Source organism: Gallinula chloropus, assembly GCF_964237585.1.
Source record: "Gallinula chloropus genome assembly, chromosome: 9".
Lineage (NCBI taxonomy): Eukaryota > Metazoa > Chordata > Aves > Gruiformes > Rallidae > Gallinula > Gallinula chloropus.
Genome location: NC_140094.1, coordinates 20391065 through 20418753, shown reverse-complemented (window position 1 = coordinate 20418753; position 27689 = coordinate 20391065). Strand labels below are relative to the sequence as shown.

The window sequence follows — 27689 nt, the reverse complement described above, 5'->3', positions numbered from 1 at the left end:
CATCTGTTTTCTCTGGCCAGCATCTTTGTAGTTCTCTGGACATCGATGTTTGTGTCAGATTTAGGTAACAAGCAGAATTTCAAGTAACAGTTCTTCTGCCTCCTCCTCCTCCTCCTCCACTGGATAACTTCCTATAGTCACAGCACCATGTTTTTTCTTTCTTTACAGAGCTTTTTTTTTCACTAACCTATAAGCTGTCTTAAACAAGTATGTCAGAAAGCTCCTACCACCCACAGAAATCTGGTGCCAGGTGTGATTTGCAGTGGCAACCAGTCTTGGTGAACTCTCTAGTGTAACTAATAGTTTGTTCTAATTACCTTCCAGAGCGTATTTCATGTCCTGGGCAAACAGAGTCCACATGATTTCAGCACTGATTTTCCCCATGTTCAGCTCTTGTGGGAACCTGCAATCAATCACATAACATCAGTTCAGCTGCTGTGAGAAATTATGCTTCCAGCTGCACAGCAGAAAGGCAAATATTTCCACAAAATAATTCCCCTAGTATCCACTTACTGTATTTTGTGTTTTGTACAATTACATGAACCATCCAATCTTCAAATAAAAACTTCCCTTACTCTGTCAGGGACCTAAGCAATTAGTTGAATGTTTTACAACTCACTCACATGACATTTTAAATCAAGAAACATCCATCTACCTTGTTAGTAACTCCTTAACTTTAGATATTTAGAGAGTTCATGAAAAACCTGAACCAGTTGACACAGACATTTAGCAGCTACAGGTTTTCCTTAATTCCCTTATCACACTGGAAAACAGCAAAATTGTTTTTGAAGCCATAGTGGTTTATATTGGTTGAATCCAATTCACTGTGTGAAGACTTTCACCTTGAAGTATGGATAAAACAGTAAACAATATAAAAGGTAGAAAAATGCATACTTTTGATTAAACTCTTTTTTCTTGGTTTTAAGATTCATGTCATCTTTAAAAAAAAACCTTTAAAAAAAACAGTCCTTTTTAGATGTTTTTACTGTTATCAAGTGTACTGACACCGGATTTAAAAGCAGAGCTATTTCTCTGCTCTTAAAAATAAATTAATAAATAAAATTATAGAGAGGCAAAGGGAAAAGGTTGACCTTAGTGCCGGTGCAGGACTGAGATTAATATGAGTGGCTCCTCAGGCACAGCAGCAGACCAATGCAGGTCACACAGCTGAAGAGTCAGAAGTACTCCACAGAACCTCTGAGTGGCAAAACAGTGGTTTGTACTACAGGAGTACAGTGAGAGCCACACAAACACACTAGTAGTTCACCATGAATACATAAAAACATCAAAGATCATATTAATGAGAAGACACACGTGGTGGTGTGGCTTTTGTCTTGAGTTCATGACACCCCTTTGCACTAGCAGAGAATTTGATCCGAAGTATTTTGACTTTTTGTTGAAGCACTACTCAAAATGAGAAAGTATCCGGTCTTAAATTTTGAACAATGTAAATTGGCATGGACATTTGAAGGTCCTCTAGTTCGAAGCAGAGAGAATCTCAAACTTAGGTCAGGTTGCTCTGACTACCTGCCAATATTACAATGACACAACCTTTCTGGGCAATGTTTTTTGGTGCTTGCCCACCCTCGCTGTGGAATGTGGACTTCCTCCTATACAGCTAATAGGAGTTTCCCTACCTGAAAATTGTACTTGTTCCTTTCACTCTGTAATTCTGGAAGTGGTTTGGCTCTCTTTTCCTTACTGGGAAGTTGAAATTCCTCATTAGGAATCCATAGAATGCAATCATCAGTGCCTTTAGCTGTGTTTTCCTCAGGCTATACAAACTGCTCCCTCAGTTTCTCCTCACACATCACATACTCTACTCCCCCCAGTCTTGGTTGTCCTCCAGTGCAGTTCTCCTGTTTGACACTGTTTGTGTTGTACTGGGGAATCAAAACTGGAAGCAACCATCCAAATGCAGCGTCACAGGTTCTGACCAGGAGGAAGTAATTAATTCCTTCAACCTGTGTGCTGTGATCTTCCTAATGCAGCCCAATACTTTATGAAACACACAGCTTACTGCACTAGCAGCTTTCATGAGGGCAGCAGGAATTGGTCTCCTCTTAAGGTCCTTAATTTGCCAGAAAGGTAGTTGAGCTTTTCATAATACCATGTTTTGATTAATATTCCTCTGTTGCATGAAACTTGTTTTATTAACAAGTGTCATGGTTTATAAGAGCTCTTTTATCAAAGAGGCAATTAACAACACTCCCAGAATAAATAATAAAAAAAAATCTTTGAGATTGCCACAGATTAAAAGAAATCCTCTTAAAAGAAAGACCTCTTAATTCCTTATTAAAATCAATCATATGTATTTAAAATATGAACCCAAGAGAAAGCCATTGAAATAGACATTTTAAATGATGTCAAATTATCCACAAAAGTCTCAATTATCCACTTCATTTCCATTCAGCAGAGTTCTTACACAAGTGAGGCCATACTAAAATAGATCTTAAGAAAATAATTTAAAGCTTTATAGAACTTCAAATAGGCAATTTTTAAAATACACTTTAAGTGTAGTGCATCAGAAACAGAAGCTTCCTTCCACGCTTCTCCCAAACGTGTCAGAAGTGAGGTTGTTCATTCAGTTGAACCCCACAGTAGCTATCAGTGGAGCTGGTTCAGCTTCAGTAACTCTATCAGAGGTGGCACCTTTAAAGCAAACAAAGCTTTAGATATTTTTGTATCACATCCCAGACCTTGTGTTGGTCAGCAATGGAACAAAAGTCTATTGACCTCCATGCTGCTGATAACACAAGATATTTTGCTCTTTCAGCTACATTGCTGTTAAGACCTGAGCTTTGAGCCAGTGATAGTAAATCTCATCAGACACCATGATCTGCATCTTCTGCACTGTCACACTGGTAATGACTTTGCAGATCTTATTTACAGGAGCAGCATTCCTGATTCCAACACATGGGTGATGAAGGCCACCTGACTTAAGAGTGTGCTTGAGATCTAACAACAAACATACATCAGCATCTCCATGGTAAGCAGAACAGCCAACATACATCAGGCCTACCACAGCAAGTAGAGAAACCAACTGAAAAATGATGAGCATGAAAAGAATGTTCCATTTAACTCCACCAGCAGCACTGTTTGTGTGAACAATGTGGGAAATGTCTGTATTATTTCAGTGAATGTCATACCCATTTTTGTTGATTCAATTGTTATGAAACAATCTGTCATACAGTGACAAGCTGGCTAACACCTGCAGGACTTGTTTCCAGTCTTTGTTTTTCTAGGAAAGACTGAAGGATGCTTCTAGCAGCTTACCATCTGCCAGAAGTTACCAGACAATATTGGGGATTGTCACAGTATACTTCTAGTCTTTGGTACTTGCTGGGTGGTTTGTACCTTATCTAAGAAAAGGGTTAAAACTGGCATGTCTACTTCACAATTTATATTAACATATCTGGTTTAAATCTCCACAACTTGTAATATATATTTTAAAAAGTCTGCCCCATTGTTATAACAACTTTTGTGTACAAGCCTTTTACCTGATGGGAAGCAGTATTGGTATGGCTATGGCACATACCACTGCTGCCACAAGTTTCCTCAGAGACAGCTTTCTGTGTGAGTCATCACATTTACTTGGTTACTCATATTTTTAAGATTACTCACATAATATTAATAATAATATATAATTTATTTTTTGCATTAAAGTAGCACTTAGAGGCTGTTGGTAGATTTAAGAAATCACTATGCAGGAACTTTTAAATATGTAATAAGAGAAAATCAACCATCTTCAAAACTCACAGTTTCAAAAAGACAAGGGAGAATGGGGAAGAGGACAAAGTAGAAGTCACTTGTGCAGTGTATTTGGACAGGTGAATGTCAGTCAGCAAGAAACCTTAAGCTTATGAATCATTCTTTTGAGCCCTCTTCCCAACCAGGACAGGGTTCCAGTTTGATTTAATATACATACATATAGATAGATACAAAGACAGATACTATTACATGAATATTCAGAGATGATGTGGAATAAGTAAGAACAGAAAATTCCAGGTGATAAACTAACATTTTATACTTCTCTCTAAGTGCATGACTCCCAAAAAGCTTACTCTTTCCTTGTTCCCAGCTTGGACTATGTCAGAGATGCACTTGGTATTCGGTCAGACATGTAACTGACAGGCTGAATTACCAGCATTATGAAAAGTGCTCATGTTAGGAATGTACACAATAAACTGTAAAGTAGACTGCAGAGCAGAACATGCCTGAGATGTTATTATGCCTGTTACTCTTCAGCATTAATCTGTTCAGAAGATTTTGTTTCTAAGGATGTTAGGTACATCTAATATTTTCAACATCCTCTTCTTTTTGAACACTAACATCTAAGCATCTATAGGTAAAGAAGGAAAATAACCTAAGCTTGACACTTGCAGGCACTGTTAAAACTGCTTGGAGGACTCTAAAAATATAAAAAAGACAGCTACTTATAAATTCCATGTTATATTACATTTCTTTCCAGACATTGTGTTATAATGCCAAAATCAGTGCTTGACAACCATAAGTACAACTTAATTTGTGCTATAGATAGTTCTGGCACATCCTGGGTTTTGTTTCAAATGTCAGAAGCAGCAATAACGTTTCCACAACTGTAATATATCTTCCTGGCTAAGAATAATGACAGAAGCAGCTACATAATTCTATTTGTTTTCCCTGGAAGTGACCTTCACATAGAATACTCAGACACTGCTCAAGAAAGTAATATGTCACGGTTGACAGCAGTCACCATGGACTTATCTGCATCTGGGGCCACAACTGAGGCAAATTCTGACATACATAAAAATACAATCACAATTAAAAGCAAAAATTAGTCAAAGCATTAAAGTACAGAGTCCCCAAGAAGAGTTTTTTAAATTCACCACATGCAAAAAAATTCACAAATTCTTCAAGGACCCAAGTAAGTGGGTAAGTGTAGAAGTTCTCTGGTTCTCTGACAGAACATGTAACAAATGGAGTCACCTGCAGGGCTGATTCTCCTTTTCTTACTAAGGTTTGATGTAAGAGAAACTTCATCTACAGATGAACAAGTTCAGTGATAAACCATCCTTCACTAAGAACTGAAATTATTGTTTAATTCCAAACAAGTTACAGATAGCTTAAGCATTTCATGGCATGATTTGTTGCTGTGGCAAAGATGCTAATGGATGCTAAAGCTGGGGCTTGAATGGAAAAACTAATCCAAGTAAAGCCAAAGGGTACACCAAGAACTCTGACAAGCTCAAGAGAAACAGATCAAGTCTCTTCATACTGCAAAAAGGGCTGGACTGAGTAAAAAGCTAGTCAAATGGTTAGTTAGAATGAAGTTGGGTAGCCCAGGATTTAGTTTTTGCAAATCAAAGCCTGAGATACCATCTCTAGCTTGTTAAAGTTGCAGGCAGAAAAAGCCTATAGAATAGGCTTTTTTATAGGACAGTGACAGGAATGGAAGACAAGGAGTTTACTGGCTGCCATAATTCAGTGCAATGGCTCATCTGGTCATGCTGAGCAAGGAGATGGCTACTACTTCTGCTGTAATAAATAAATCAAGAATCTAGGTACATCTTCATGCAAATAAGCACTGACTCCTGTCATGTATTTCTCACTCTAATAAAATCAGTAGTTCATGGTCCTGGATTTCAGATAAAGGTCTGGGAAAAAAAAAAACCAAACTTATTTCTCTTTTTTCTAAGCTCTCTCTTATCTGCACTCCAGAAATGCAATTACTGGACTACATGACAATTCATCTCTCAGATCAAGCTCTCTGAAAGAAACCCAAGAAGAAATTAGGGACTTCATTGTATTTTGCAAAATCTTTCACTCTACCCAGAGGAAGGGTACATATTTGAAGGAATATATGAGATACATGTTTGTCCAAAAAGAAGTATGCATTTCTTCATCAAGTTGGAGGTAGGACATGCTGTTAACTAACAGCATTCATCTAAGTACTGGTTTATACAAAGGATTTTTCCTTTTGAGATAATTTGTGCTACAAGAATGATGGTAGCCATGATCTGCTCTCAAAAATAGAAGTACCATGACTCTGGAAGCTGTAAAGCAGCACAGAAAAGAGGCAGCCTCCTTCCAGTCCCTCTGCCCAATAGTGATTATTAAGCTCATTATTCTACAATTTGATTAATCCTTCATCAGCATGGTAATTAAACATAATTGTATTGGTCTACACATGCTGTCTGTTTTGTGTATTGTTAACCCTGTGATCTAATGGAAAATAATGGAAATATATTCTCTACATAATGGAAAATTTGGTGCTTTTCCCTGTGTGTGAATCACATAAGGATTTGCATTTTCTATTGTGGAGTCATTTGATTCTGTTCCCTAAGCCTAAGCATTTAGTAGAATATGTTTCCATCATACGTATACCTTGTGTTTAGGTGCTATGTGTATACTTAATTCCGAGAGGTCTCTGAACTTCCTTTCTAAAGCTCATGGTTGTTTCCATACGTACAACAACCAGAGACTGCTGGGTATTATGTAACAACCGTAGTTGTGGGTATTATGCAACCATCACAGCTATTGTTGCAGTGTTGTTATATGTGAGAAACTAACAAAGCTCAACACACAACAGAAGCATACGACATTTTCCACAGACAAATGGCAACAGCAGCAGCTGACTTATAGGGAAGAGATAAGTAAAGGTCATATTCTAGAGTATCTAAGTAAGAAAGGAATTCTCTAATTCTCTAATATATATTTATTTTATCACCTTATTTTTAGGTAAAAAGATGCAAACTACTTTACAATCTGTTCCCTAAGCAGCAAATAGAGAAATTTTCCATGCAAATCTCTACATTTTCTAACTTTTGGAAAAGCCACACATTTTCACATTTCTCAATGAACCAAGAGGATGACCAGGAGAATGCTCTATTAGTAATATTGTTTCCTTGTGCTGCAATTATTTCTGTCTCATAGGCTATAATTTTCCTAATTTCTGTCATTCTTAGAACAATACTGTAAAATTTCAGTTTATCCAAAACATTGCTATTAAAAATCACCTTCCTCACTTGTATGACAGTCTGTAATCCTCAACTCATATGTCAACCATACAATTCCATTTGGTGGAACTTCTTAACAAACAGAATAGTCTAGCTTCTCATTAAATACTTCTCACTAAATAAATTAACCATTAGATTGCCTGAACACGATAATTTCCACATATTTCAAAAAAACACTCAACTGCATAGAAAAGGTATCCACTAATAAATATCTTCCCTCTATTGATTTAAATTAAGCAAAAAAATTAATGAAAACTGTTTACACTGGCTAGTTCTAACAAAGTGCTATATTTAAACCCACAGATCAATGGGATGAAATTGAACTCAGCTTGAAAGAAAATGAGAAGAATCAATGTATGAAGCAAAGCATGGATAAACCCCCGAGCATTTATCACAGATAGAGCTGCATGTCTCTGGTTCAATCCTAAACTAAGAAGTTCCTATCAGAACACTTAAAAATGATTTTTCTTAATTTGTGCTGTTAGCTCTGCAGTCTGCTACATCTTAACAGTATTGAAAGCCTTGAACTTCAGGTGCAAATTGTCAGAGTATCTCATATTCCATACTTGGTGGATTCAGTCCTACTGAGGGGTTAAAGAGAGTCTGGTCAAGGTGTGTGAACACACTTTTGCGCTGTGCAAGCAGCAGCAGGTTAGACTGCACTCACACTACCTGTGGAGCACTGGGCAGCATCACTGCTTCACTAGTTCTTAAGAAAAAATTCTATCTAATTTTGGAAAATAAATATTCTATTCAAACCATGAGCAGAGTTCATTTATTGTCCCTTTTCATGCAACATCCTTCACCAAGGCTTTCATTTTTAATCAAAGCAACATTTCTTCTCAAGAAAACACAACAGACAGGACAGAAACCTTAAACAGTCTACATAACTAGTCTGGTCTTAAAGTATTGCTACATGAGAAACTGACAGCATGTGTTGTGAAGGAACAGACCACCACTTGTTAAACAGGAGAATGTTCACAAGTTCAATGAAATAAGCAGTATCTGTATGCTTCCACAGAATGAAGTAGAATTGATAACAGAGAATATCACTGACTCAAGATGCAAACCACATCAGGTACACTTTCCATTCTCAAAGAAACATTTCTGACCTAGCCATACTTCCATACTTATGGTTGGCTGCTTCTTTCCCCCCTCACTGAGTCACACGTCACAGTTATGCCGAATGGTCTGAGTGGTCTGGTAATGGTCTGTCAGTTGCTGCAGTGCTTGCCAAGGCAATCATGTCATGTTTCATCTGGATTAATCATCTGATGCAATTCAAACTGCTTTATCACAGCATCTCTTTACTTTTTTTCTTTGCCTCCAAGGTAGATATAAAAATAGGGTTTCCAAATTCTTTACAATACTATGCCATTGTGAACACTCCTACCAAAATGCTTAGGGCTCACCTGGAGATCTTCTGTAACCTCATTTCTACATCAGGATCCAAACTCATGTAAGGCCTGAATATTCCCTGGTAACACTGTATGGCCATATATTTCTGATAAGGAGTCACAGTTTTGAGATATTCTTATGCATTCAACTTGTATTTTTCTTTCATCCATTTTCTTTTCTGGGGTAAGGAAGGGGGAAGAGGCTGTCTTATTGTTCTCATTTTTGGATGCTGCCTTTGTGTTAGGAGAAGCAACTCTGATTTTCCACCCACAGCCTCTTCATTTCTTTCTCCTGATGTCTCCTTATTTCTCAAAGACTCTTTATTCCCTGTGTTCATCCTTTAACTTCAAAAGGAACTGAAAATGGGAGAGAAGTCACACACACAAACCTTCTCCCTTAATTTGCCCCAACTCTGTCCACTCCTGATTCCCTCGGGGCAACACTCAGGCATCTCCTTTAATCCTTTCCTTTCTCCCTCACATATGTGGAAGAACACAGCAAGAACATTTTTAAGGATAATTAAAACCAAAGTACTCTTGTTTAATTTCAATGAGAAGATTGAAATGAAACACCTGTATGTATTTGTTCTAGTTAGGTGCTTTATGGTAAGTATATTTGATATACAGTCAGAAACTTGACCTGTCAGCATAAGTGAAGCTTCACACTAAGTTGTACGAATGAAGCGAACAGGAAAAGTTTTCTATGCAGGGTAAGAACTTATCTCTTAATAAGGTCAGTGCAGGAAATGATTGAACAAAGAGATGCTTATTATTTCAGACTGAAACAAGCCCTCAGAAAAGAAGGAATCAGAAGAAAATTAAATATCTTCCAACTTCTGGGTATCACCAGGTTTCTTTGGTAATTATTCCGTGGGTCCATAAAAAGTATGGTACCTTTTATCAGCAGACAAACACATCTCCATGTGCAGAGTACCTTTCAACATCTGCTCTATGTCTGCTGAAACAGACAGACTTGTTTCTGCTCTGCATCAGACTAAATGCCAATGCAGACACCTTTATTAACTGCTTAGCCACAATATGGTTCTAATTTTAGCATAAGCCATCACAGCCAGACTATGCCCAGATTTTCTAGAATTTCTCTGTAAAATAGCTGCAAAGAGCTAAAATTTTCCCCTAGGCTCTCATCATGTAACTTTACAATTAATACCAGATCCATTTCTCCAGCCTGAATATACAAAACATGTTCCTTTCTGCTCCTCTTGTATATTTTCTTTTCAAAGCCCAGCACTCTATCTCCTCTTTCTGTGTTTATTGATCGGCCCTCACTTTTCTACTAGTGTATCAACCATAAGTTATTCAACCTGGTTATTGATCGGACCTCCCTCATCAGTTACATCCTTAATTATGAGAAGCCAACTTCCATCTCTAGTAAATCCAGGACATTGCTCTCCAATTTATAAATTTTCAAGTCAGCCTGGCCAGGCTTTCTCTCTAGTTCATAGTGTCTTTTTTTACTTAACTTTTTTGTGATGGTTCATCTTGCATGTCTTTAGTGTTCCTAAGACAAAAGGGTCACTTCCTAAGTCTTTACCTAACTATGTCAACATTATATTTTGTATTTTTTTAAATTTCTAGTTAAATTATGTTCAAAATGCAACTACTGATTCAGGTGTATTTCCTGTCCTCATTTTAATAAATCTGTGGTTCTTAATTTTTATGTGAAAGAAATTACTTACTGGTTCAAGACAGGTGTATATGCTGTTTTATCTTCATCTATGATGGTGACCATCAGAGTAATGAGCTGTGCCCAGAAATCCAAATTCTTTGTTGTTGGTCCCTGTTCTTCTTTAGGAACTTCTTGTTTCTTACCCTGTTAAAACAAGATTGAATATATTTTATGTTAGAGAAGCTAGAGAAAACATACAGATCATTAGTTGGTTAGAAAGAATTATGAATCCTCAGAAATATTAGACAAAGGTTGCCTACTCAAGTTTCATGACAGACTGTGCCTGGCCATAGACATATATCAAAAGACAGACTGTGCAAAGACAGCCAGGTCAGCAAAGATGATCAATAGAGAGTTGACTTTTAGTGCATGTCCATACTTTAGTGAAATACGTTCTAAAGTTCTTTCTTGTGCTGGAACTGAACATAGGTTAAATTACCTGCTGAGGCAGAACTTTGATACCCTTCACAATAAACACTAAACAAACCAATGATAAGGAACATTTCTTGTTTTATTTTGGATTATACACTGAAGTTATTTGGCCTAGCAGCTGCTATGCTGTTTACTCTGAAGAAGTGGTTAAGTTTCCCTTTATTTTTTAATAGCTTATTTAGCAAAAGGTTATTGCCCAAAGTATTCTGCACAGAGATTTTCCAGGGGCTCATAGAGTCACTGGCAGAAGCACAAAGTATGCATTTACAAGAGACAGAGGAAAACACCACAGAATAGGAAGACTCATAAAAATACCAGAAAAAGGTACATAGGAATAACCAAAAGAGACACTTGTGAAGGTATTGCCTTGCCAAGGCTTTTACAACTGTGTTTGCTGATTCCTTTTTTATCCAGAGAAATGGGATTTTTGTATACTCCTTGCAAATGGGAAAGACAGCAAGAGGTTTCACATCCAAAGCAGGGAACCTGAGATGTCCCATTACATTTTTGTAATAATCACAAGGAAGGACATGACACATTGATATATCAGATTAATTACCAATATGACCCTCCAGTCTTAATGAAAAGTTGTTAAGCAGTGGGTTTCATTCCTCTTAACTAAAGCCCGCATTTTGCACCTTTTTATATAGTTCCAAGTATGTACTAATATCCATTACTTCAAGAATTTCATAGTTTTAATTCTAAAATTTACAGCTAGATTTTTGTCTCTACAGTTTTGAGTTATGGATTCTTAGTCCACAGTTTCCAAGCCAAATATTTTTCAGTTATTTGCTTGATTGAAGAATTGGTTTCCTTATCAATATCCAATAAATAACTTCATTGCAGATAGCCAAAAATGAAAAGAAATAGTTTTATCTCCATATGGACATAGACATACACACATAATTCCTGCCATGTAGAGGCAGGCCTGCAGATACTATGAGTCTTTCACACAGCTGTCAGAGATAGAAAGGGTTTTTTTCAATTCAACTAGTAAGTCAGGGAAAATAAACGTGCCTATTATCTTGCAGGTTAACAGATATTCCCTGTACTTCTCATTTGTAGTCCAAATATGACCACTTCGGTGGCCCTTCTATCTTTCTGAACAGATATTACACTATATTAGTATCATACTGAATTAATTAAATCTTATCTTAACCTTAATTAACTCTTATCTATTAGCAGCATTTAAAATGGCAAAAAGGGAATTTCAACAATGCTTAATTGGAACTGTTTTTGTGGTCACTGTGGAATATTTCAGAGAAGTATCATTAATCATGCTGTTACATAGTCAGCTGATTTACAAATGCTACAGGTTTAGTGTCTAAAGCAGCTGAAACCAAGGTAAGGCTCAGATGGTGTGACTACTACACCAGCAATTCACAGCAGCACATGCAAACGAGTGCTCTTCCAAAGAGAAATGAGTACTGGAGCATTAATGTCACTCACGAGGGCTTTCCCTCATGGACATTATACTTCAGGTAAAAGATCTTGTTTCTCTGTCAAGGATTTATTTCTAATATATCATTTTGTCCTCAGAAGCTAGTGCATGTTTAAGTGAAACCAACTGGAAGGCAGTTGTAGGAGACAAAGCCAGACCACATTTAGTCCAGCATCTTACCCAAGAAGTAGATTTGACACAAAAAGCCTGCAACAGCATGTAGCTGAGGCAGCTGCTCATGACTGCAAATTAGAAATTCTGTTCTTTTATATAGATAGCAAGAAGTAATTAATTTACAAAACAATAGTTACACTAGGAGGTGCTTTCTACAAAACATTCTCTGGCACACAAATCTTTTAAAACCCAAGGTGATCTTTTTTCAAAATCCCCAGAGAAGGTATTTTTTAAGTAGTCTCACAGCAGCAGATGTAGTTTTGTGCTCTGAAATGAGTGCATGTTCAGCTGTAATTGCCATTCTTTATCCTAAACTCTAACTAAAGGGCTAGAAATGCTCAGAATCATCCAAGTGTTTTTTACATTAATTGCTAATATTGCTGACATTATTTGTTTTATGTGGTTTCTGGTAACAGATGCCCTCACAGAAGCATTACAGTAAGGTAAAACACAATGTTGGAAGATTAAATTGATTGATTACAATTACAAACTTGCAAAACTGCCAGAAGAAAGTTCCATCTTGGAATAAAAATCAATCTGAAATGGCTACCAATAAAGTTTTGTGATACAATTTGACTTGAAAATATTTCTATTAGCATAACTGACAGGCACAGTAAACTGTATAACAGTCTAGAAAAAGTGAGTGGGAGGACAGCATCATACAATTATATTTTGACATTTTCTTGATGAAAAGAAATAACCTTTGGAGTCATTGAAGTTTAATTTCTATACTGCTTTCCTGAAGTTTGCTTTTGTGACACAGATTCATCATCAGTGTGCTATAAGCAGCCAGTAAGAATTCCCCCCTTACTACATTAAAAAAATCAAGCTCTCTGTGGGCTCAGAAATTTATCTGCTCTAATTTTCTAACTGGGATAATAGTTCATGTCTTAAGTCTTGTGATTTGGTACCATATCCAGCCAGTTCTCATCAGCATGCATCCATGCAATTACATGTTAGAGTGTAGTTAGAGAACAGAAATTGTGAAAGGCCTTTTAAAATGCCAAGATTAGCTAAGTTTGTACATATGCAAAGTATATGCTTACAACAATTTACACACAAAACATTTCTAGAGAATAAACATGGTCAGCTAAACGGTCTATATTAAGTGGAAAAAGCTTATCTTGATAATAGTGACTTTCTTTTTTTCATTAAAGTGATATCCAGTAGAAAGAAACTGCCAGTGTAAAACCTGATATACCTAATTAGTGCCACACTGGCACAAATATGTGACAATATATATATATATATAAGCCACTGAATACTTCTGATCACTAGAGAAGATAATACTGATAATGAGATTAAATAAAACCCAAACCATCTGAAAAGGTCAAGGGGAACATAAATTCTTAACATATCAAGACGATGAAATCACTACATAACAGATACTGTTCATGATTCATGACTTTTAAAAGACTATTTTTCTGAAGTTGTCATTTTTGGTGGATACATAATTCACTGAACAAGCTAAAATCACAGATTGTTCTTAAAGTAATTGTACTTAAAAGCTCAATAACCAACTGGCCAAAGACAGAACACTGATATTCCTAAAAGGTGTTTGCTGGCAAATCAAACAAACAATAAAAACGAGATGATATGTCACCATCAAGACATGAGAATATTGGGTTTTATATATGCATGTTAATTGGACTTGTCTAATTGTTTTCAGGATGACTCTAAAATTGTAGCATGCTACACATCCTTTACCAAACAAAGATGTCAAGCAACAATATTGAAGTGACAAACTTAAATAATGAAATATTTTAGAAAAATGGGCTACACTAAACAGGCATGAGGGGTAAGTGCGATTGCTTAGGTAGTAATTAATATAGCTGTTTGCCTGATTCTGCTTTTAAAACCATACATTCACATCATGTTTCTCCAAGATGACACAGCTCAGGACTGCCTGAATGGGAAATTTTTGATCATTATCCTGAAGTTCATTATCACTCATTTCCTATCACTCAAAAAAGTTTAGAAAGCTATCTGTGTTGCAATTATAGACATGTAATTAGATTTAGATTAGGAATGTATTGCTGAAGATCCAAATATTCCTTTAATTAAAATCTGATTGGTTTTGATCTCAGACAACACCCCTGATTTACACAGAAGCTGTGTCCAGTGAATTTACTCAGCAGACCATAAATCTGATCATTGGGCATTAGGTATTGTGATGCAATCTTAAATTGTGTCTCTAATTAATTCTGTGTCACAGGAAATGCTGCCTTTCTGCTAATAGACAGTTCTAAGGAAATTCCTACAACAGTGATTAACACTAGTTAGAGACGTATGAAATCTTACTTGGAACACATGAAATAGGGTAAAATCCAAATAGCAGCCAAGAATGACACTCACTACAGTGAGATGACCCTACATATGCTGGAAAAGAGATTCCTAAAGAGCACCATAGGATGAATGTAAATACACATAATAACATAATACGTATAACAACATAAATAATGTAAATACAATTAGTTCCTCACTTTGTAGCAAGTGTACTAAACTGTTTTGGAGGAAAAAATCAATTACTTTCAGAGAAAAGAAATTCCAATTATTTTGTAGACTGCAGTAAGTCAGATGTGCTTGCCTGGGCAAAGCTGTCTGAATTTAGTTTTCATCATTTTAGGAATCCAATTGAGAGATAACCTAATGTTTCTTGATGTATTTTGTTACATGATATTTTATTTTATTGAGAGCATCATAAATTCCTTTGGAAAGCTAGAGAATTGCAAACAATTTATAAGTAAAGTATCTTTAAAGAAAACTCATATTATTGACTTAAGATTTACAAATTCAGGAAATACTTTGGATTCAATAGCTTTTCTAATGCAAGATCTATACTAGGTGATTTATACCTGTTTATCTTTTGCCACAGAATACATCAAAATTAGAAAGAGTAAGAGGAAGTTTTCATTTGTTAAGTATAAAAGTAAAATCTTTATTTGCAGAAAAAAAAAGAAGGCTAAAATGTTTTAGAAAAAGAAAAAAAGAGTAAACTGGTGACAAGCTCTCTGAAAAACTGACTAAGGGTGGAGAAAGCAATCTCAGGCACAGTGTGAAGCAGGATTAAAATCTACATCTGTATTACCCCAAGACAAATCTGTAAAGGCTGGTATGAGGAACACAGGGATTTCAACTTCTCACCATTGATTTTCCAGTTTGTAGGATAAATGTCTGGTTTTATTTCACTTTTGTTTTTATTTTGTTATTCTGTGCAATCAATACACAACATCTGTAAGGGTGTGACATAAATCAAATCCTACGACTTCAGAAACTAATCTGCACAAAGTCTATATCTGATGCAAGCCCCAAGCTAAGGGGCTGAATGTAACATTTTCTATATAAAGAATGGAAGCTGAATGGAACCCAAGGCAGTAGCCCTGACTAGTGTGAGGCTACAGAGTCCAATTTCATAAATCAGTCTCAGATGATGAAATACTAGTTTTAATGATACTTCTGCATTTTTAAACTGGGCAGTTAATATTATTTAATATCAGCCAAGACCACTGTATGTCCCCCACACTTTGTCTCCTGCATACTACACTGAGACCTTGAGTTCACCGTTACCAAATGAGAGACATCCTAAGGTTATGATAAATATTCCCATGAAAACATCAGTGCCATGATAAAGCAGCAAAGAGAGCAAAGCAACCATGAAGAATTATGAGAACAGAACAAACAACAAAGAACACCCTTATTCTACTTCTTCCTTTCAGGTGATCGTATTTTGAATGTTGTGTATGAATTTGGCCTCTCCTGTTCTCTTCATCCTGAAAACAATATAGCAAAGCTGGAAAATGCTCAGAAAAGGACAACAAGGTTTATGAAAGACACAGAATAAGTATTAAATTAATGGAACATGAACTAAAGTTTATATGGTTTATAAAACTTATCCTTATCTGGAAGTTTCTCAAGATGCCTGCTTTGCTCACAGAGACAGGGTGCTGAGCCAGATCAATCTTATGTCTGATGTGGCATGGCCAGTCTCATCCTTCTAATCTCTTGGCCACAGTGTGATCAGAAACATGAGGGAGGACAGAGGAAATAGAAGTCTGTTTACAATATGGATAAATACACACACAGTAATGTTAATATAGACAGAAAGGAGGCTGAAGTACTTTGGCCTCAGCTTAAGCATGTAATCAGGTTGCCAGATGGTTCTGCATACCTGAATTGATGTCTGTCCTACGAGTGCTGCACTACTAATTACACCATAATCATCAACCTAGAGCAAGTATGTCACAAACAGATGCAGAGATCTGTGTGTGCACATTCCTCAGAATTTCCAGTGTTTCACTTGACTCCAATTCAGTGTTTACTGATAATCAGCTTGGAGCTGTATTGCAGAAGGTCAGGTTTCAATGTGCAATTGCTTTTGCCAGTATTCAGACATGAATCGGACTTGAAACAATTGCATAAAGATGTTCACATTTTCATGCCTTCATAGCTACAGGACTCAGTAACACAAGAGTCTGAACACTGGAGATTCCATGCAAGTTTATGCTGTTTTCTGGGAATGAATATTAGCCCAGTCACACAGTATAAATAATTATCAATAAATAATCAAAGCAAACAGCTATAATCTGAACTACTTTTAAAACCACCAGTGTATTCACAACTAAAGGGGCTGGGGACTGTGAATTATCACTGTGATAGTATATAGACCTAAATTACAGGCAACGGTCTCCAAAATCAGGTGGAATTTCACCACTATACTGCTGAGAAGGTGTCCGATAGAGAGTATCCCAGTGGTGGGGGGTTTTTGAAGTATACTGATGCTATCGGTCATGCAATGATTCTTACAGATCAAGAATTCCTCAAAGAACAGGGAGAGTTTGATTTGCCATTTATTGGCTTCACTTGGTGGAGGAGACTGCAAAAAGAATTATTGAAGGGACTGCAGTCATGTCCGTGTGTGTGGCAGCTGACATCAAAAATTTTTGTCTTAAGAAAACAGAAATAGACATATTTGTAAATTGAGGCAGAAAGTTGTGAAAGTGTTTCCTAAGCTACTTTTTCAAGGTGTTATTTTTTCAGCATAAAGCAGCTAGCTCTTCACTCAGATAAGTGTTAATTGAAAAGAGAAAAATGCTACATCTGCTGCATAAGGAATTAAGTAGTTCCTCATCTGAGTGCTTTGTCTGAAATAATGAGGACAGTAATATACATGTCAGTAACACTGTCAAAATCTCATGTTTTCCTATCTGCAGTACTCATTTCCTTTTTGTTGTCAGTTGTTCTCTGTATTCTGGTACAAAACTGTAGTACAACATTTTTGCATACTGTTAGCATTTACCATGCGTCAGGAAACATTGCTGTTGCCTCAGAGGTGATATTTTGCTGTGAGATATTTGTTTTGTAATAGTGATTGTCTCTCTGGCATGAAGGTAGAGAGTAATAAAAAAAAAGAAACAGCAATTGCTGAGTGTATTTTGTGATTGACTTGTTATTCTTACAGTGATACACATCCCCAACCTCCACCTTGAGCATCCTCAATTTCACCATTCACTGTTCTATTTTCACATCCAAATCAAATTACATTCAGACATTAAACATGCTCTAGAATCCAGGCACCTTTGAGAATTCTAGGTCATAGACAAAAGCACATGCAGAAGGTGGTTTACAAGAGTTACACTCAGAGGTTCCACAGATAACATGGAGGAACCTAACACTTCTGGCCAGATGGAAATACTGCTGTAAGTAGTATGATTCAGCCAAGAAACAAAACATGGTAAGACCCTAAGCTTGCAGTACTGCCAGTCTTTCCCCTGAGTGAGAGCAGGTGGTGACCTACATATGAACCATTTCTTGTTGCTTTGGGGGTTCATTGATTTCAGTTCTCACTGTTCACAGCTCAAATCTCAGCTGGGCAGCTGAAACATGAACCTCCTGTGCTGCACCACTGTGCTAGAGTGAACTCCTGCCATGGTTTTCCCCATGGTTTTGCATTCTCTACAACCCAGAAAGGCTATAATATCCCTTCATTTTAAAATCATCTACTAAAATAGACAGGCTATAAGATTTTATGAATTCATAGCACAAATTAGTGAACATCTTTAAATACAGAGAAGTTTTTACAGGTAACACTTTGCAGAAGTAAGATTACTTAATTTTTAGCTATTTGCTAAACCAGCTAGCATCTGCTAATAAACTCTGCAGACCTATACAATGCCCAGTGTAGCAACAGCTCATATTATATTTAACAGACAAGATCAAATCGCTGCAGAGGAAATGTTATCAAGAAAACAGTTTATAAGGTACATAGAGATGATGTCTGAAGATGTTCCTTCAACTAATTGCTACTCATCTTGAAATATAATCTGTACCTCAGTGCTCAATATGTGGGCTACCTATGCACGCTGGTGAGAAATTCTTATGTTTAAAGCTTGGGAGCTAGAGATATTTGCCTTACCTGATCTACTAATTGGGAGTAGAGATCATAGCAATTGTCAAAGATGTATTTATAAGTTGAGTCCAGGCAGGCTCTTACACAGTCCTTCACCACGGTACTGGCTCGAGGTGGGCTCTGCAATTCAAGGACCTAATAAAATATTTCATAAATGATAGAATGTCAGAATTAAATTGAACAGAAAAAATCCCAGTGTTACAAAATAGTATAGTTCCATAATAAAAGATTAAAAATGTTCAAATATAACAATAATAGCAATATTTAAAATCATGTTGATTTAAGGGGATTTTAGTTTAAAGATGCATTAAAACACATACTTAAATTAAGCAAGTAATTGCATTACTAAGCTTTATTTGAACAAAATTATTCATGTGACAAGAGGCATACATGCCTAAGTGTTTACATCTTTCCTAAAAAAACCCCAACAACCTGACGGTTTTTCCATTACTTAGGAAATAATTAAACTATAGAATTACATGCTTTCCTCTGAACAAGAATATCAGCCAAATAGCTCTTTAGTTTATAAGCAAAGTGTGCAGCTTTTTAGTACAGGATACATTACTTGGAATTCCAACTTATTGGATTATTTTCTTTATTTAGTGCCTCCAACATAGTGAAATCCCATACAACTGTGACAAACTGCTTTGTGTTTTGGTATTGTTATCCTGTAATATCAATGTGTACCATTCCTTTCTAAACACAGTTCAGAACTGGATCACATAGATATTAACATCTGGAGTTACTAATCAAATCTATTATGATACTAACCAGGAAAACATTATCTAGATGGCACATGTTTAAACTGATTTTTTAATTAGATCTTTTGTTTCATACAGGAGACATGAAAATCATTGTTAAAAGAAAACGGCTTTTACCACATTGTTGATATAAAATATGAATACGAATAAGATTATTTCATTGATTTCAAGTGAGAAATTTAATTTAAAACTGAAGGAGATTGATTACAAGTATTAAATACAATGATTTTCCTGGAAAATAAAAAGCAACAGCAATTATTTTTTGTAATTTTTAGGGGTTTTTTTAGAGTTATTGGGCAAATAAAGGACGATACCTTCATGCGAAAAAAGGTAATGCTGGTAAGCAGGTCCACAGTTGATTTCAGATCTTGGAGTCTTTCAGAATTACTGGCAGGAAAATTATCCTGTGAATCAGGAAGAAAGAAATCATGCACAACTAGAGTTACAGGTAAGATGCTTGAACCACTAGGAAAAAGAACCCCATCTCTAGGTTGGAAGGATTAGAAATGTTCACATGTAACCTGAATTCTCTCTGTGAGGAAGTCAGTGAAGAGTATCTCATTGACATGAACATCTTTGATAATGTTCCTGTAGTTGTAATATGAATGATTTATAATATAATTATATTTTCTACAGATTAATGGAGTATAAAATATTACAGAAAAACTAGAAAATGTTTCTAATGAAAATCCATGTGTGTTATCCAGGGCACATAAATTACTTGGGGGTATAATTGTAGTAATGAAGAAACCATATATGAAAAGTTTACTATGATCTCTAGGTTAACAGGAAGATTGATGGGAATTAGTGTGATTTAAATGGCTTCATATTCAGCTAAACACCCTCATGCTCCAATATTATCTGGATAACATTCTTCAAAATTAAGAGACTGTAGGATGAACATATCCACTGCATGAGCGACATGTACTTAAATATTGAGTATGTGCAACTTCTACTACATCTGTCTCAGGTTTCTTTTAAACATTCCATTTTCTCCTTCAGTTTTGGAAAGCAGGCCAGATGCACAGAGAAATCCCTGAGATGGAGGCTGCCATTCCTAGTAGGTGAAAGGAGAGCTGTAGTTGATGGAGCCCTAATTTTTCATGGATCACACAAAAGTTTCATGATCCAGTGGAATGGAAAAGGAGAAGTTCAGAACAGTATGATAACTGGCAAGTATTCAGTGCATGCTTCATTGGCTAGGTTTGGAGCATACTGCAGTGGAAAGAGCTTCCATGAGACAGAAATGGAACTGGAATGCCTATGATGTAGAAAAATGAGAAGTCAAGTCTCTTTCAGCAATCTTAGGATCACAGAATCACACAATTGTAGAGGTTGGAAGGGACCTCAAGATTTAGGGTGTTATGTCAGCACTCAATATTTTCAGTTTCTATGCTACAGGAGGGATTAATCTCTAAACTTTAAGCAGATAAAACGCACAGGGATATTTACACAAAAAAGAAATTTCACTTTTTCTCTACATAGAATGTGGTGCACATACCCTGTATTTTGATAAATCAATCCTCAGAGAATTGTGCAATTGATCCAGCAGTTTTATGAACTTTTCCCTCTGTGAAAATAAAACAAGAATATGTTGCATAAGAACTTGCAGTTTCCTGTGGTTTTTAGAAAGCTGCTTTCCACTCTTATCAAATAAGTAGACTGTTTTATATGGTTTCATATAAGAGCAGTGGCCTGAGATACCCCTCTTTCAAGGCCAGACAATCTATCTTTCATCACTTTATATTCCATTTCTATCCTGTGATTTACCTGGCATGCATTCCACACTGTGCAGCTGTGCAATACAATACTGAGGTGATATATTTCCTATGCAGCATTTCCTTAATCACTGATGCATTATTAAATAATTCAAAATATCTAGAAATTGAAAATCATTGCCTGATGTTGCTAACCAAAAATGCAATAACAGCATTGATTCAGCATAAAGGGTATAGTTTTAAGCTATGTTAGCAAGGCATATTAAAACAGATAAGCTTGCTAAATTTTTACATGTGCCTTGTAATTGCTTATGCTTTTGAAGAAAGCACTTCCCACTTTCTGTTTAATATGTAAAAAACTAATGTGTAAAAGTATAATTAAAATCATACTTCAGAAACTGTGGCTTTTATAAGAATAAGCTAAGTGATACTATGCAGTTGTAATTTTCCCTTTCAAATGTGGAGATTAACTTGTTATCTTGATAAACAAAGGTGCAATGAAAACATTTTGCTGTGACATACCCAGCTGAGTTGTGACATTCTCAAGTAATACTAATGAGAGCTTCTAATTACCGATCTTCATGTTAGAACATATTCCACAGTCCACTGCACAAAATTGTGCAGAACTCCTTGCCAGCCAATGTGAGAGCAGCAAGCTTGTGGAAAGAGCAAGATCTGATAGCTCTCAGAATGCATGGCTGTAGCCACACCATCCCTGAAACACAGTCAGCACTGGCATGAAAATGGAGTTCTTGATGTGCTTTCTCTCATCAGTGGTGCACTACCCTATACTAAAGGCCACAAATTTGGCACAGTTCCCTTAAGGGATCAATCAAAAGGGAACTTTGTCATGTTAAAAATCTATACTGAAATATTCAGTCAGCCAAATCCTTCCCAGCTGTAGCCTGAGGACTTGAATTTGAGCTGCTCTTTTTGATGAATGATGTGCAGCTATCCACTAACAACTGCCTTTTGACCCCAGAGAGAAAAATAATCTAATATTTTGCCTATAAGTCAATTGTTTGAAAAAAGAGCTCCAAATCTCTATTAGCAATGCTTAGTACTGTCTTACCATCCATCTGCTCAACTATGAATTGGATTGGAATTTGCGTCAAAGGTAAACTGGCATTAATACCAGAGAGAACTTAATCTCCATCCAATCTGAGGATAAAAGTGGTCCTGATCTTTCAAAAAAAGGGAACAAAAAGGAAAACCTAGCAAAAACATTCTAAATTGCAAAAGCTGGATCAAACTCAAAAGTCTAATTGAGCTTGAAGATTGAAAGAACAATGTTAATATTCCTCTTCCAAAGCAAACCTCTAAGTAGCAGAAGATAAAGTTCCAGTTCAAGAATGTACTGTCTCCAAACTAAGGACCCAGCCTTGGGTATATGAGGGAGTAGTTTCACCAGACTTAACATTTAAAAGAATAATAAATTGATATTTAGAGTAAATATTCCTCAAAAAAAGTTAGTGAATGAACCTAAAAATGACGACTTAATGGATTCATTTTTTTTTTTTTAAGACTTTTGACATCCCTTAAATTTGAAACTATATTAATGCTAGTAATTCTTTAGGTATGTTTAGAACTAACTGTTGGCTATTTACTAATGTAAACCATTGCTTAATATCTTAAAAACATTCAGGATTCAGCAATAATAAGACAAAAATGGTATTATTACTACATGAAATGAGTGTTATAAAGTCCTGTCTCAAAGGTACTTGTGCATGAAATGCAAAACTAAATGTTAGTTTCAACTATTTGAAAAAAATTATGAATGAATGTTGTAATTAATACACTGTTTCCTACAAATCAAAATTTTCTTTACAAAACTAAAATTTTACACTTTTTTTTCAGGCATGAATTGAATTACTTTACTGAAAAGTTGGATAATCTTGGTTCCAAATTCTGATGGGAAGACAGAAGCAAAATCAGAAATGAAGTTTTTCTCGGTTTACTAGTGCAAATTTATCGCTTCATAACATTCTCTTGAAAGTTTGAAATTCATAATATTTCTATTATTTTATTACTGGAGAAGAGCACTAGTACTTCAAACAGCTATAATTAGTATTTAATAATTTTTAATTATCTTTACTATTTTATTTCATATCAATAAATGGTATTTCAGAAAACATTTTCATAGCTACTGTTAAATGAAAAATAGCTTTGATAATAGCCAAATAACAGCCACAAAAAGAAAAATGTGTTTAATCTCCAACACGTGCAATAGTAGAGAGATGAAAGAAACCTCTTTGAATGATTGCTCTCCTTTCCTGCTCACATCTCTCCAGTAAGGGTAGGTGAAAAAATCAGAATATGAAGTGGGAGCATCTTTACTTTTTTATCATGCTCAAAGACTAGGAAGTCTGCACTGTGAGATGCTTATCCACAAAAAGTTAGTAGCAACAAAAAAAAAAGTAGACCACATCCTGAGATGCTGGTGTTTCTCCTAAAGTTTCTGATATCTAATATGCAGGATTTGGACAGTGCACCATTAATTCAGCAAATATGAGAGTCTTCTTGTGAGAAGAATGGTATTTATGGCTAGATACATTAGGTTAATGAGGTCACTCATGACACACAGCCCAGGAAAGCATTTGGAACTGATACTTAGTCTAGTGCAGTTAGCACTTTGCAAGTCCCAGTGCAATAAATACTGATTGCTGAAGATTGTAGTACTGTATGTGTGTGTGCCAGTGTTTTCTATACTATACTGACTGGTATGTTCTCTAGCTTTTATACTGATTGATTGTAAAGACTCAGGGTAAAATTTTCAAAAGCTAACAGCAGCTCTTACTCTTTAAAATGACCAACTTGAAAAAAAATGAACAAATTTTTTTTAGGGAGAAAAGGGGACTTATATTCTATTTGGAAAAAAAAAAGTCTACTTACCCCGAAGTTAGTAGCTGCAAACCGATCTGAGGCAGACACATTAGTTGCTGCTGTAGTATGAGCATAGAAAGCATTTATATTGGCCAACAGTGTGCTCATAACTGCTGGAACACCAGGGCACATATATTTAGAAGATAGACAGGAAAAGTGCCTATAATTCAAAAAGACTGGCAGTTATTAAAAATGACAAAGATTCTGCTCTCTCACCACAAATTCTTTTCTGCCCCAGTGATGTAACTTTCAAGACACCTCATGGACAATTTTCCAAATTGGCACTTGTTGCACATGGATATTTTCAGATTGAACACATCAGACATAAATTTGCTTCTTACTCTCTTTATCTTAATATAAAAATGATCTTCAAAGGAATTTTGAAAGTAAGAATTTGGACTGAGGGCTGATCACAGGCAAAGTAACAGGGGAAGTAGTTTTCTATTTTGTTTAAATTCATTTGACTCCCTGGCTTGCTTCCTAGTTACCTTTCTGCTTCACTTTTCTTAAAAGAACTAAAATCCATTACCACTCACAGCACCTCGGGCAAGCAAATATAGGAAAACCACACCACTGAATTCCACCCAGGTCTCTATGTGTTAAATCAGTCCTGATTTTTAAGCCATCTGCTTCTTAGGCATTTAGAATTTGTTAGGTGAAATTTTAAGACTTGGATCAGTGAGAACATGATGCCAAGTCATTAAATAAAATAAAGGCAAACCTGTTGTCAAAATATAGTATTAGAAAAGGGAAGCCCTGTAAAAGTACTTCAGACTGATTTTTTTGAACTCAGAATTATTTTATGTATTCTCTTTGTACAAAATACATGAACTATAGTAGGTAATGTCTTTTCGTTTGTTCTTAAGGCTCAGAATCAGCCTTAGAATTGTTACAATTCAGTTAGAAATCAGTTAGAATTGACATCTAATTTTATTAAGATTCAGATTCTTAAATGGAAAATTGAATCTTTAGAAATTAAGACTAAAAATCTTGGTGCACCAGACCAGCCAAAACCAGAGCTGCAATGTGGCAGAACTGTTTACTTGTTCACAACAATAGAAGATGCCTGTTTATAACATAAGGAATCAAGATACACAAGGTGGACACAGGATCTAACACAAGAGGAGGGTAAATATTGCAACATGTAAAATCTTAATTTCAAGATTTATAGTCAGGCAGTACTGAGGAAGAAAAAGTGGTAAGTCTAAATGTACAGAGATAGAAAGAGACTGAGAGGTTTTAGGCAGAGAAGATGGTGGTGAAAATAAGCATAGAGTCAAACAAAAGAGGAAGAAGAAACCCCAGTCACTCTGGAGCTCTCTGTATGTCTGAAGGTCCTAATTTGGCAGCATGCTCCTCCTTGCTGGAGTCCCTGGCTCCTCTCTACTGTTTCTTCTTGTAAGCATATGGCAGAGCAGTGTGCAGGGCCTGAGCCACCTGGGCCCTAATGCCCATCCAAGAAAAAAATTAAAACAAGGTAGAAAAAAATTTAGTCCTGCTGAACTCAGGCCAAGTACCCTTACCTACAGTCACTGCCCAAATAATCTTCCAACCACGTCATTTAAGATTATTTGCATCGTATGAGAAAAGCCACAAGGTGCTTTCTGCAAGTTCTTCTAACAATTTCACATTGAGCTACCCAAGACCTGGACTGAGCTCATATCTCGAAAACCGACCCAAAGTGTAGTAATCTGTGGTGAGGAAAATTTAAACCTGTTGATGTAATTTATTTATGTCCTTATTCCATTATTACACTGTTCTGCCTGTAATTTGACTAGCGATACTGATAATAAAGCTTCTCTGTCAAGTGGTAATATTATCTGAATTTTTGCTTCTCTCCATTTAATTCAAATCTGTAAAGTTCACAGAACCTATTGAGTTTATCACATGCAATACAGGTCACGACTCAGTCCTGATAACCCTAATAAGTCTGCAAGCCATCTGGCTTCATTCTGCTTGCTGAAGCAAGTCAGAGAAAACTTAATTTCTTGTAGGTCTCTGAAAACAGCAGCTGATAGCATGAATTATTAACAATTTCCAATAACCACATGATGTCCTAGGAAACATTGCTACATCTCACATATTTGAGAGTAATGTTGCATTGTCACATGCTCAACACCAGGCGGGCTTGCTTCAACTTTGTTACCATGCAATTCCCTGACCCATATCCATTTCCTGTGGATCTTCCAATCTTTCTGCTAGTGTGAACTGGCAAAGGAGGAAGGCTAATTAATGTGCTGTACTCAGTAAGCAAATGCTATCAATGAAAATTACTTTAATGGGTGATACGTGTTCTTTTTGCAATGCAGACACATTAACTGAAGACGAGCAGGAAAAGAAGATGGCATAGTTAATGCCCATTAACCTGCTGGAATGAGAACAGCGTCGCTGATACAGAAGCATCAGGTTCCATCTAATGTGGTGACTCTTGTCAATAAGAAGCAAAGATCTTAATAGAGGTTTTAATGCACTTGACTCCACTGCACAGTAAATCCAAGATGCTGACGTAATGTATAATTTCAGTGTCTAGTCAAACACTGTTTCAATACTTGCTCTGGTTTTTGCCTTCTAAAGAGAAATAAATTATGTTGAAAGATGAATCAAGAGGCAGAATTTTTTTTTTCTTGGTAGCTTAATATATGTAGGTAAATAAATCTCCAGTACAATTCCTTCAAGACATTGAATTTACAGCATGGATCACCATCCATCACTGTAGTCATCAAAGGCCAGCTGGATCACTGACCTGTTCTTTTGCTTTTGTTAATCTGTTTTCTGTCATATCTATTTTATTTCCTATTTTCTCACACATACGTGCTTTGACTTCTGGGATTATACACATATGGCTGCTATCCATCACAAAAAAAACCCACCAACAACCAAACCAAAAAAACTCTTCTGACCCATAAAAGAATGGCTTTAATTGCCTTTAATTTCTTTTCTCAGACTCCATGGGGAGTGGAGGAACATAATAATTCTAAGAAAGAAGAGTGGATTATGGAATCTCTACAGTCAAGACTTTTCAAAGAGCAGACATTACTGCAGCACAAGCAGGCTTTTTGTTGTGTCACAGGCTGATTTTCTATCCCATGCTGTCCCAACATCTGGTAACTTAAAAACAGATTTCCTTGCTTAGGAACTGAGCAGTTGGAATCTGTATTTTGAGAGTAAGACACCCCTTCTAATTGGGCTTCCTGTAAGAAAGAACTGTCTATATTTAGTCTTATAAAAATATTGTGGTTTGTCTCAGTGTGTGCAAACTCACTTGAATTCATTGTCTTCATGAGTTTAATAAAAAAGATCTTATTGAAGACAAACTCTCAAATTTTATATAACAAGTGATCTTTAAAATGCCAACAAATAGGAATTAAAAGAATTCTGTTCAGACAATAAGAGCACCCCATTAGCAACACCCTAAAACTGATTTGAGTCTGATACTGTGCATAAGAAGCATGTGGATGATCTCAGGAGTCTGGAGCATGAGCTGTGAAAGCATAATCAGATTTGCATTTATAAATGCAAATGTTTTAATTTACAATGTTATCATCAGACATATGATAGAAAAACTCTGCAACTAGGTTCTCAAGCAAAATATGCTTACACAATATTCCTTTGGGCCAAGTGATTATATTCAAATTCTCTCTCTCTTGCATAGTACAAAATTGTTTTTCTTTTAGTAACTGGTGTTTTTGGTAACTGTTACCAAACGGAATCCAATCATTCTATTTTCCAAATCAAGAAGCTGTGTGTTTTCTCCCAGCCATTTAAGTTGTTCCAGGAGAAAAAGATGATCTC

General features: G+C 36.0%; 1 protein-coding gene across 1 annotated transcript in view; it reads right to left on the bottom strand.

The window, feature by feature from the left end:
* UNC13C (unc-13 homolog C) overlaps positions 1–27689 on the bottom strand; it is a gene marked incomplete at its 5' end in the record, with an annotated part of 135793 nt that overhangs the window by 51875 nt on the left and 56229 nt on the right. The window contains 6 exons of the mRNA XM_084268220.1: positions 318–403; positions 10093–10226; positions 18542–18670; positions 19611–19700; positions 20798–20866; positions 23907–24057. Coding sequence (XP_084124346.1) covers positions 318–403; positions 10093–10226; positions 18542–18670; positions 19611–19700; positions 20798–20866; positions 23907–24057 — 659 coding nt within the window. The remainder of the gene's footprint in view (positions 1–317; positions 404–10092; positions 10227–18541; positions 18671–19610; positions 19701–20797; positions 20867–23906; positions 24058–27689) is intronic.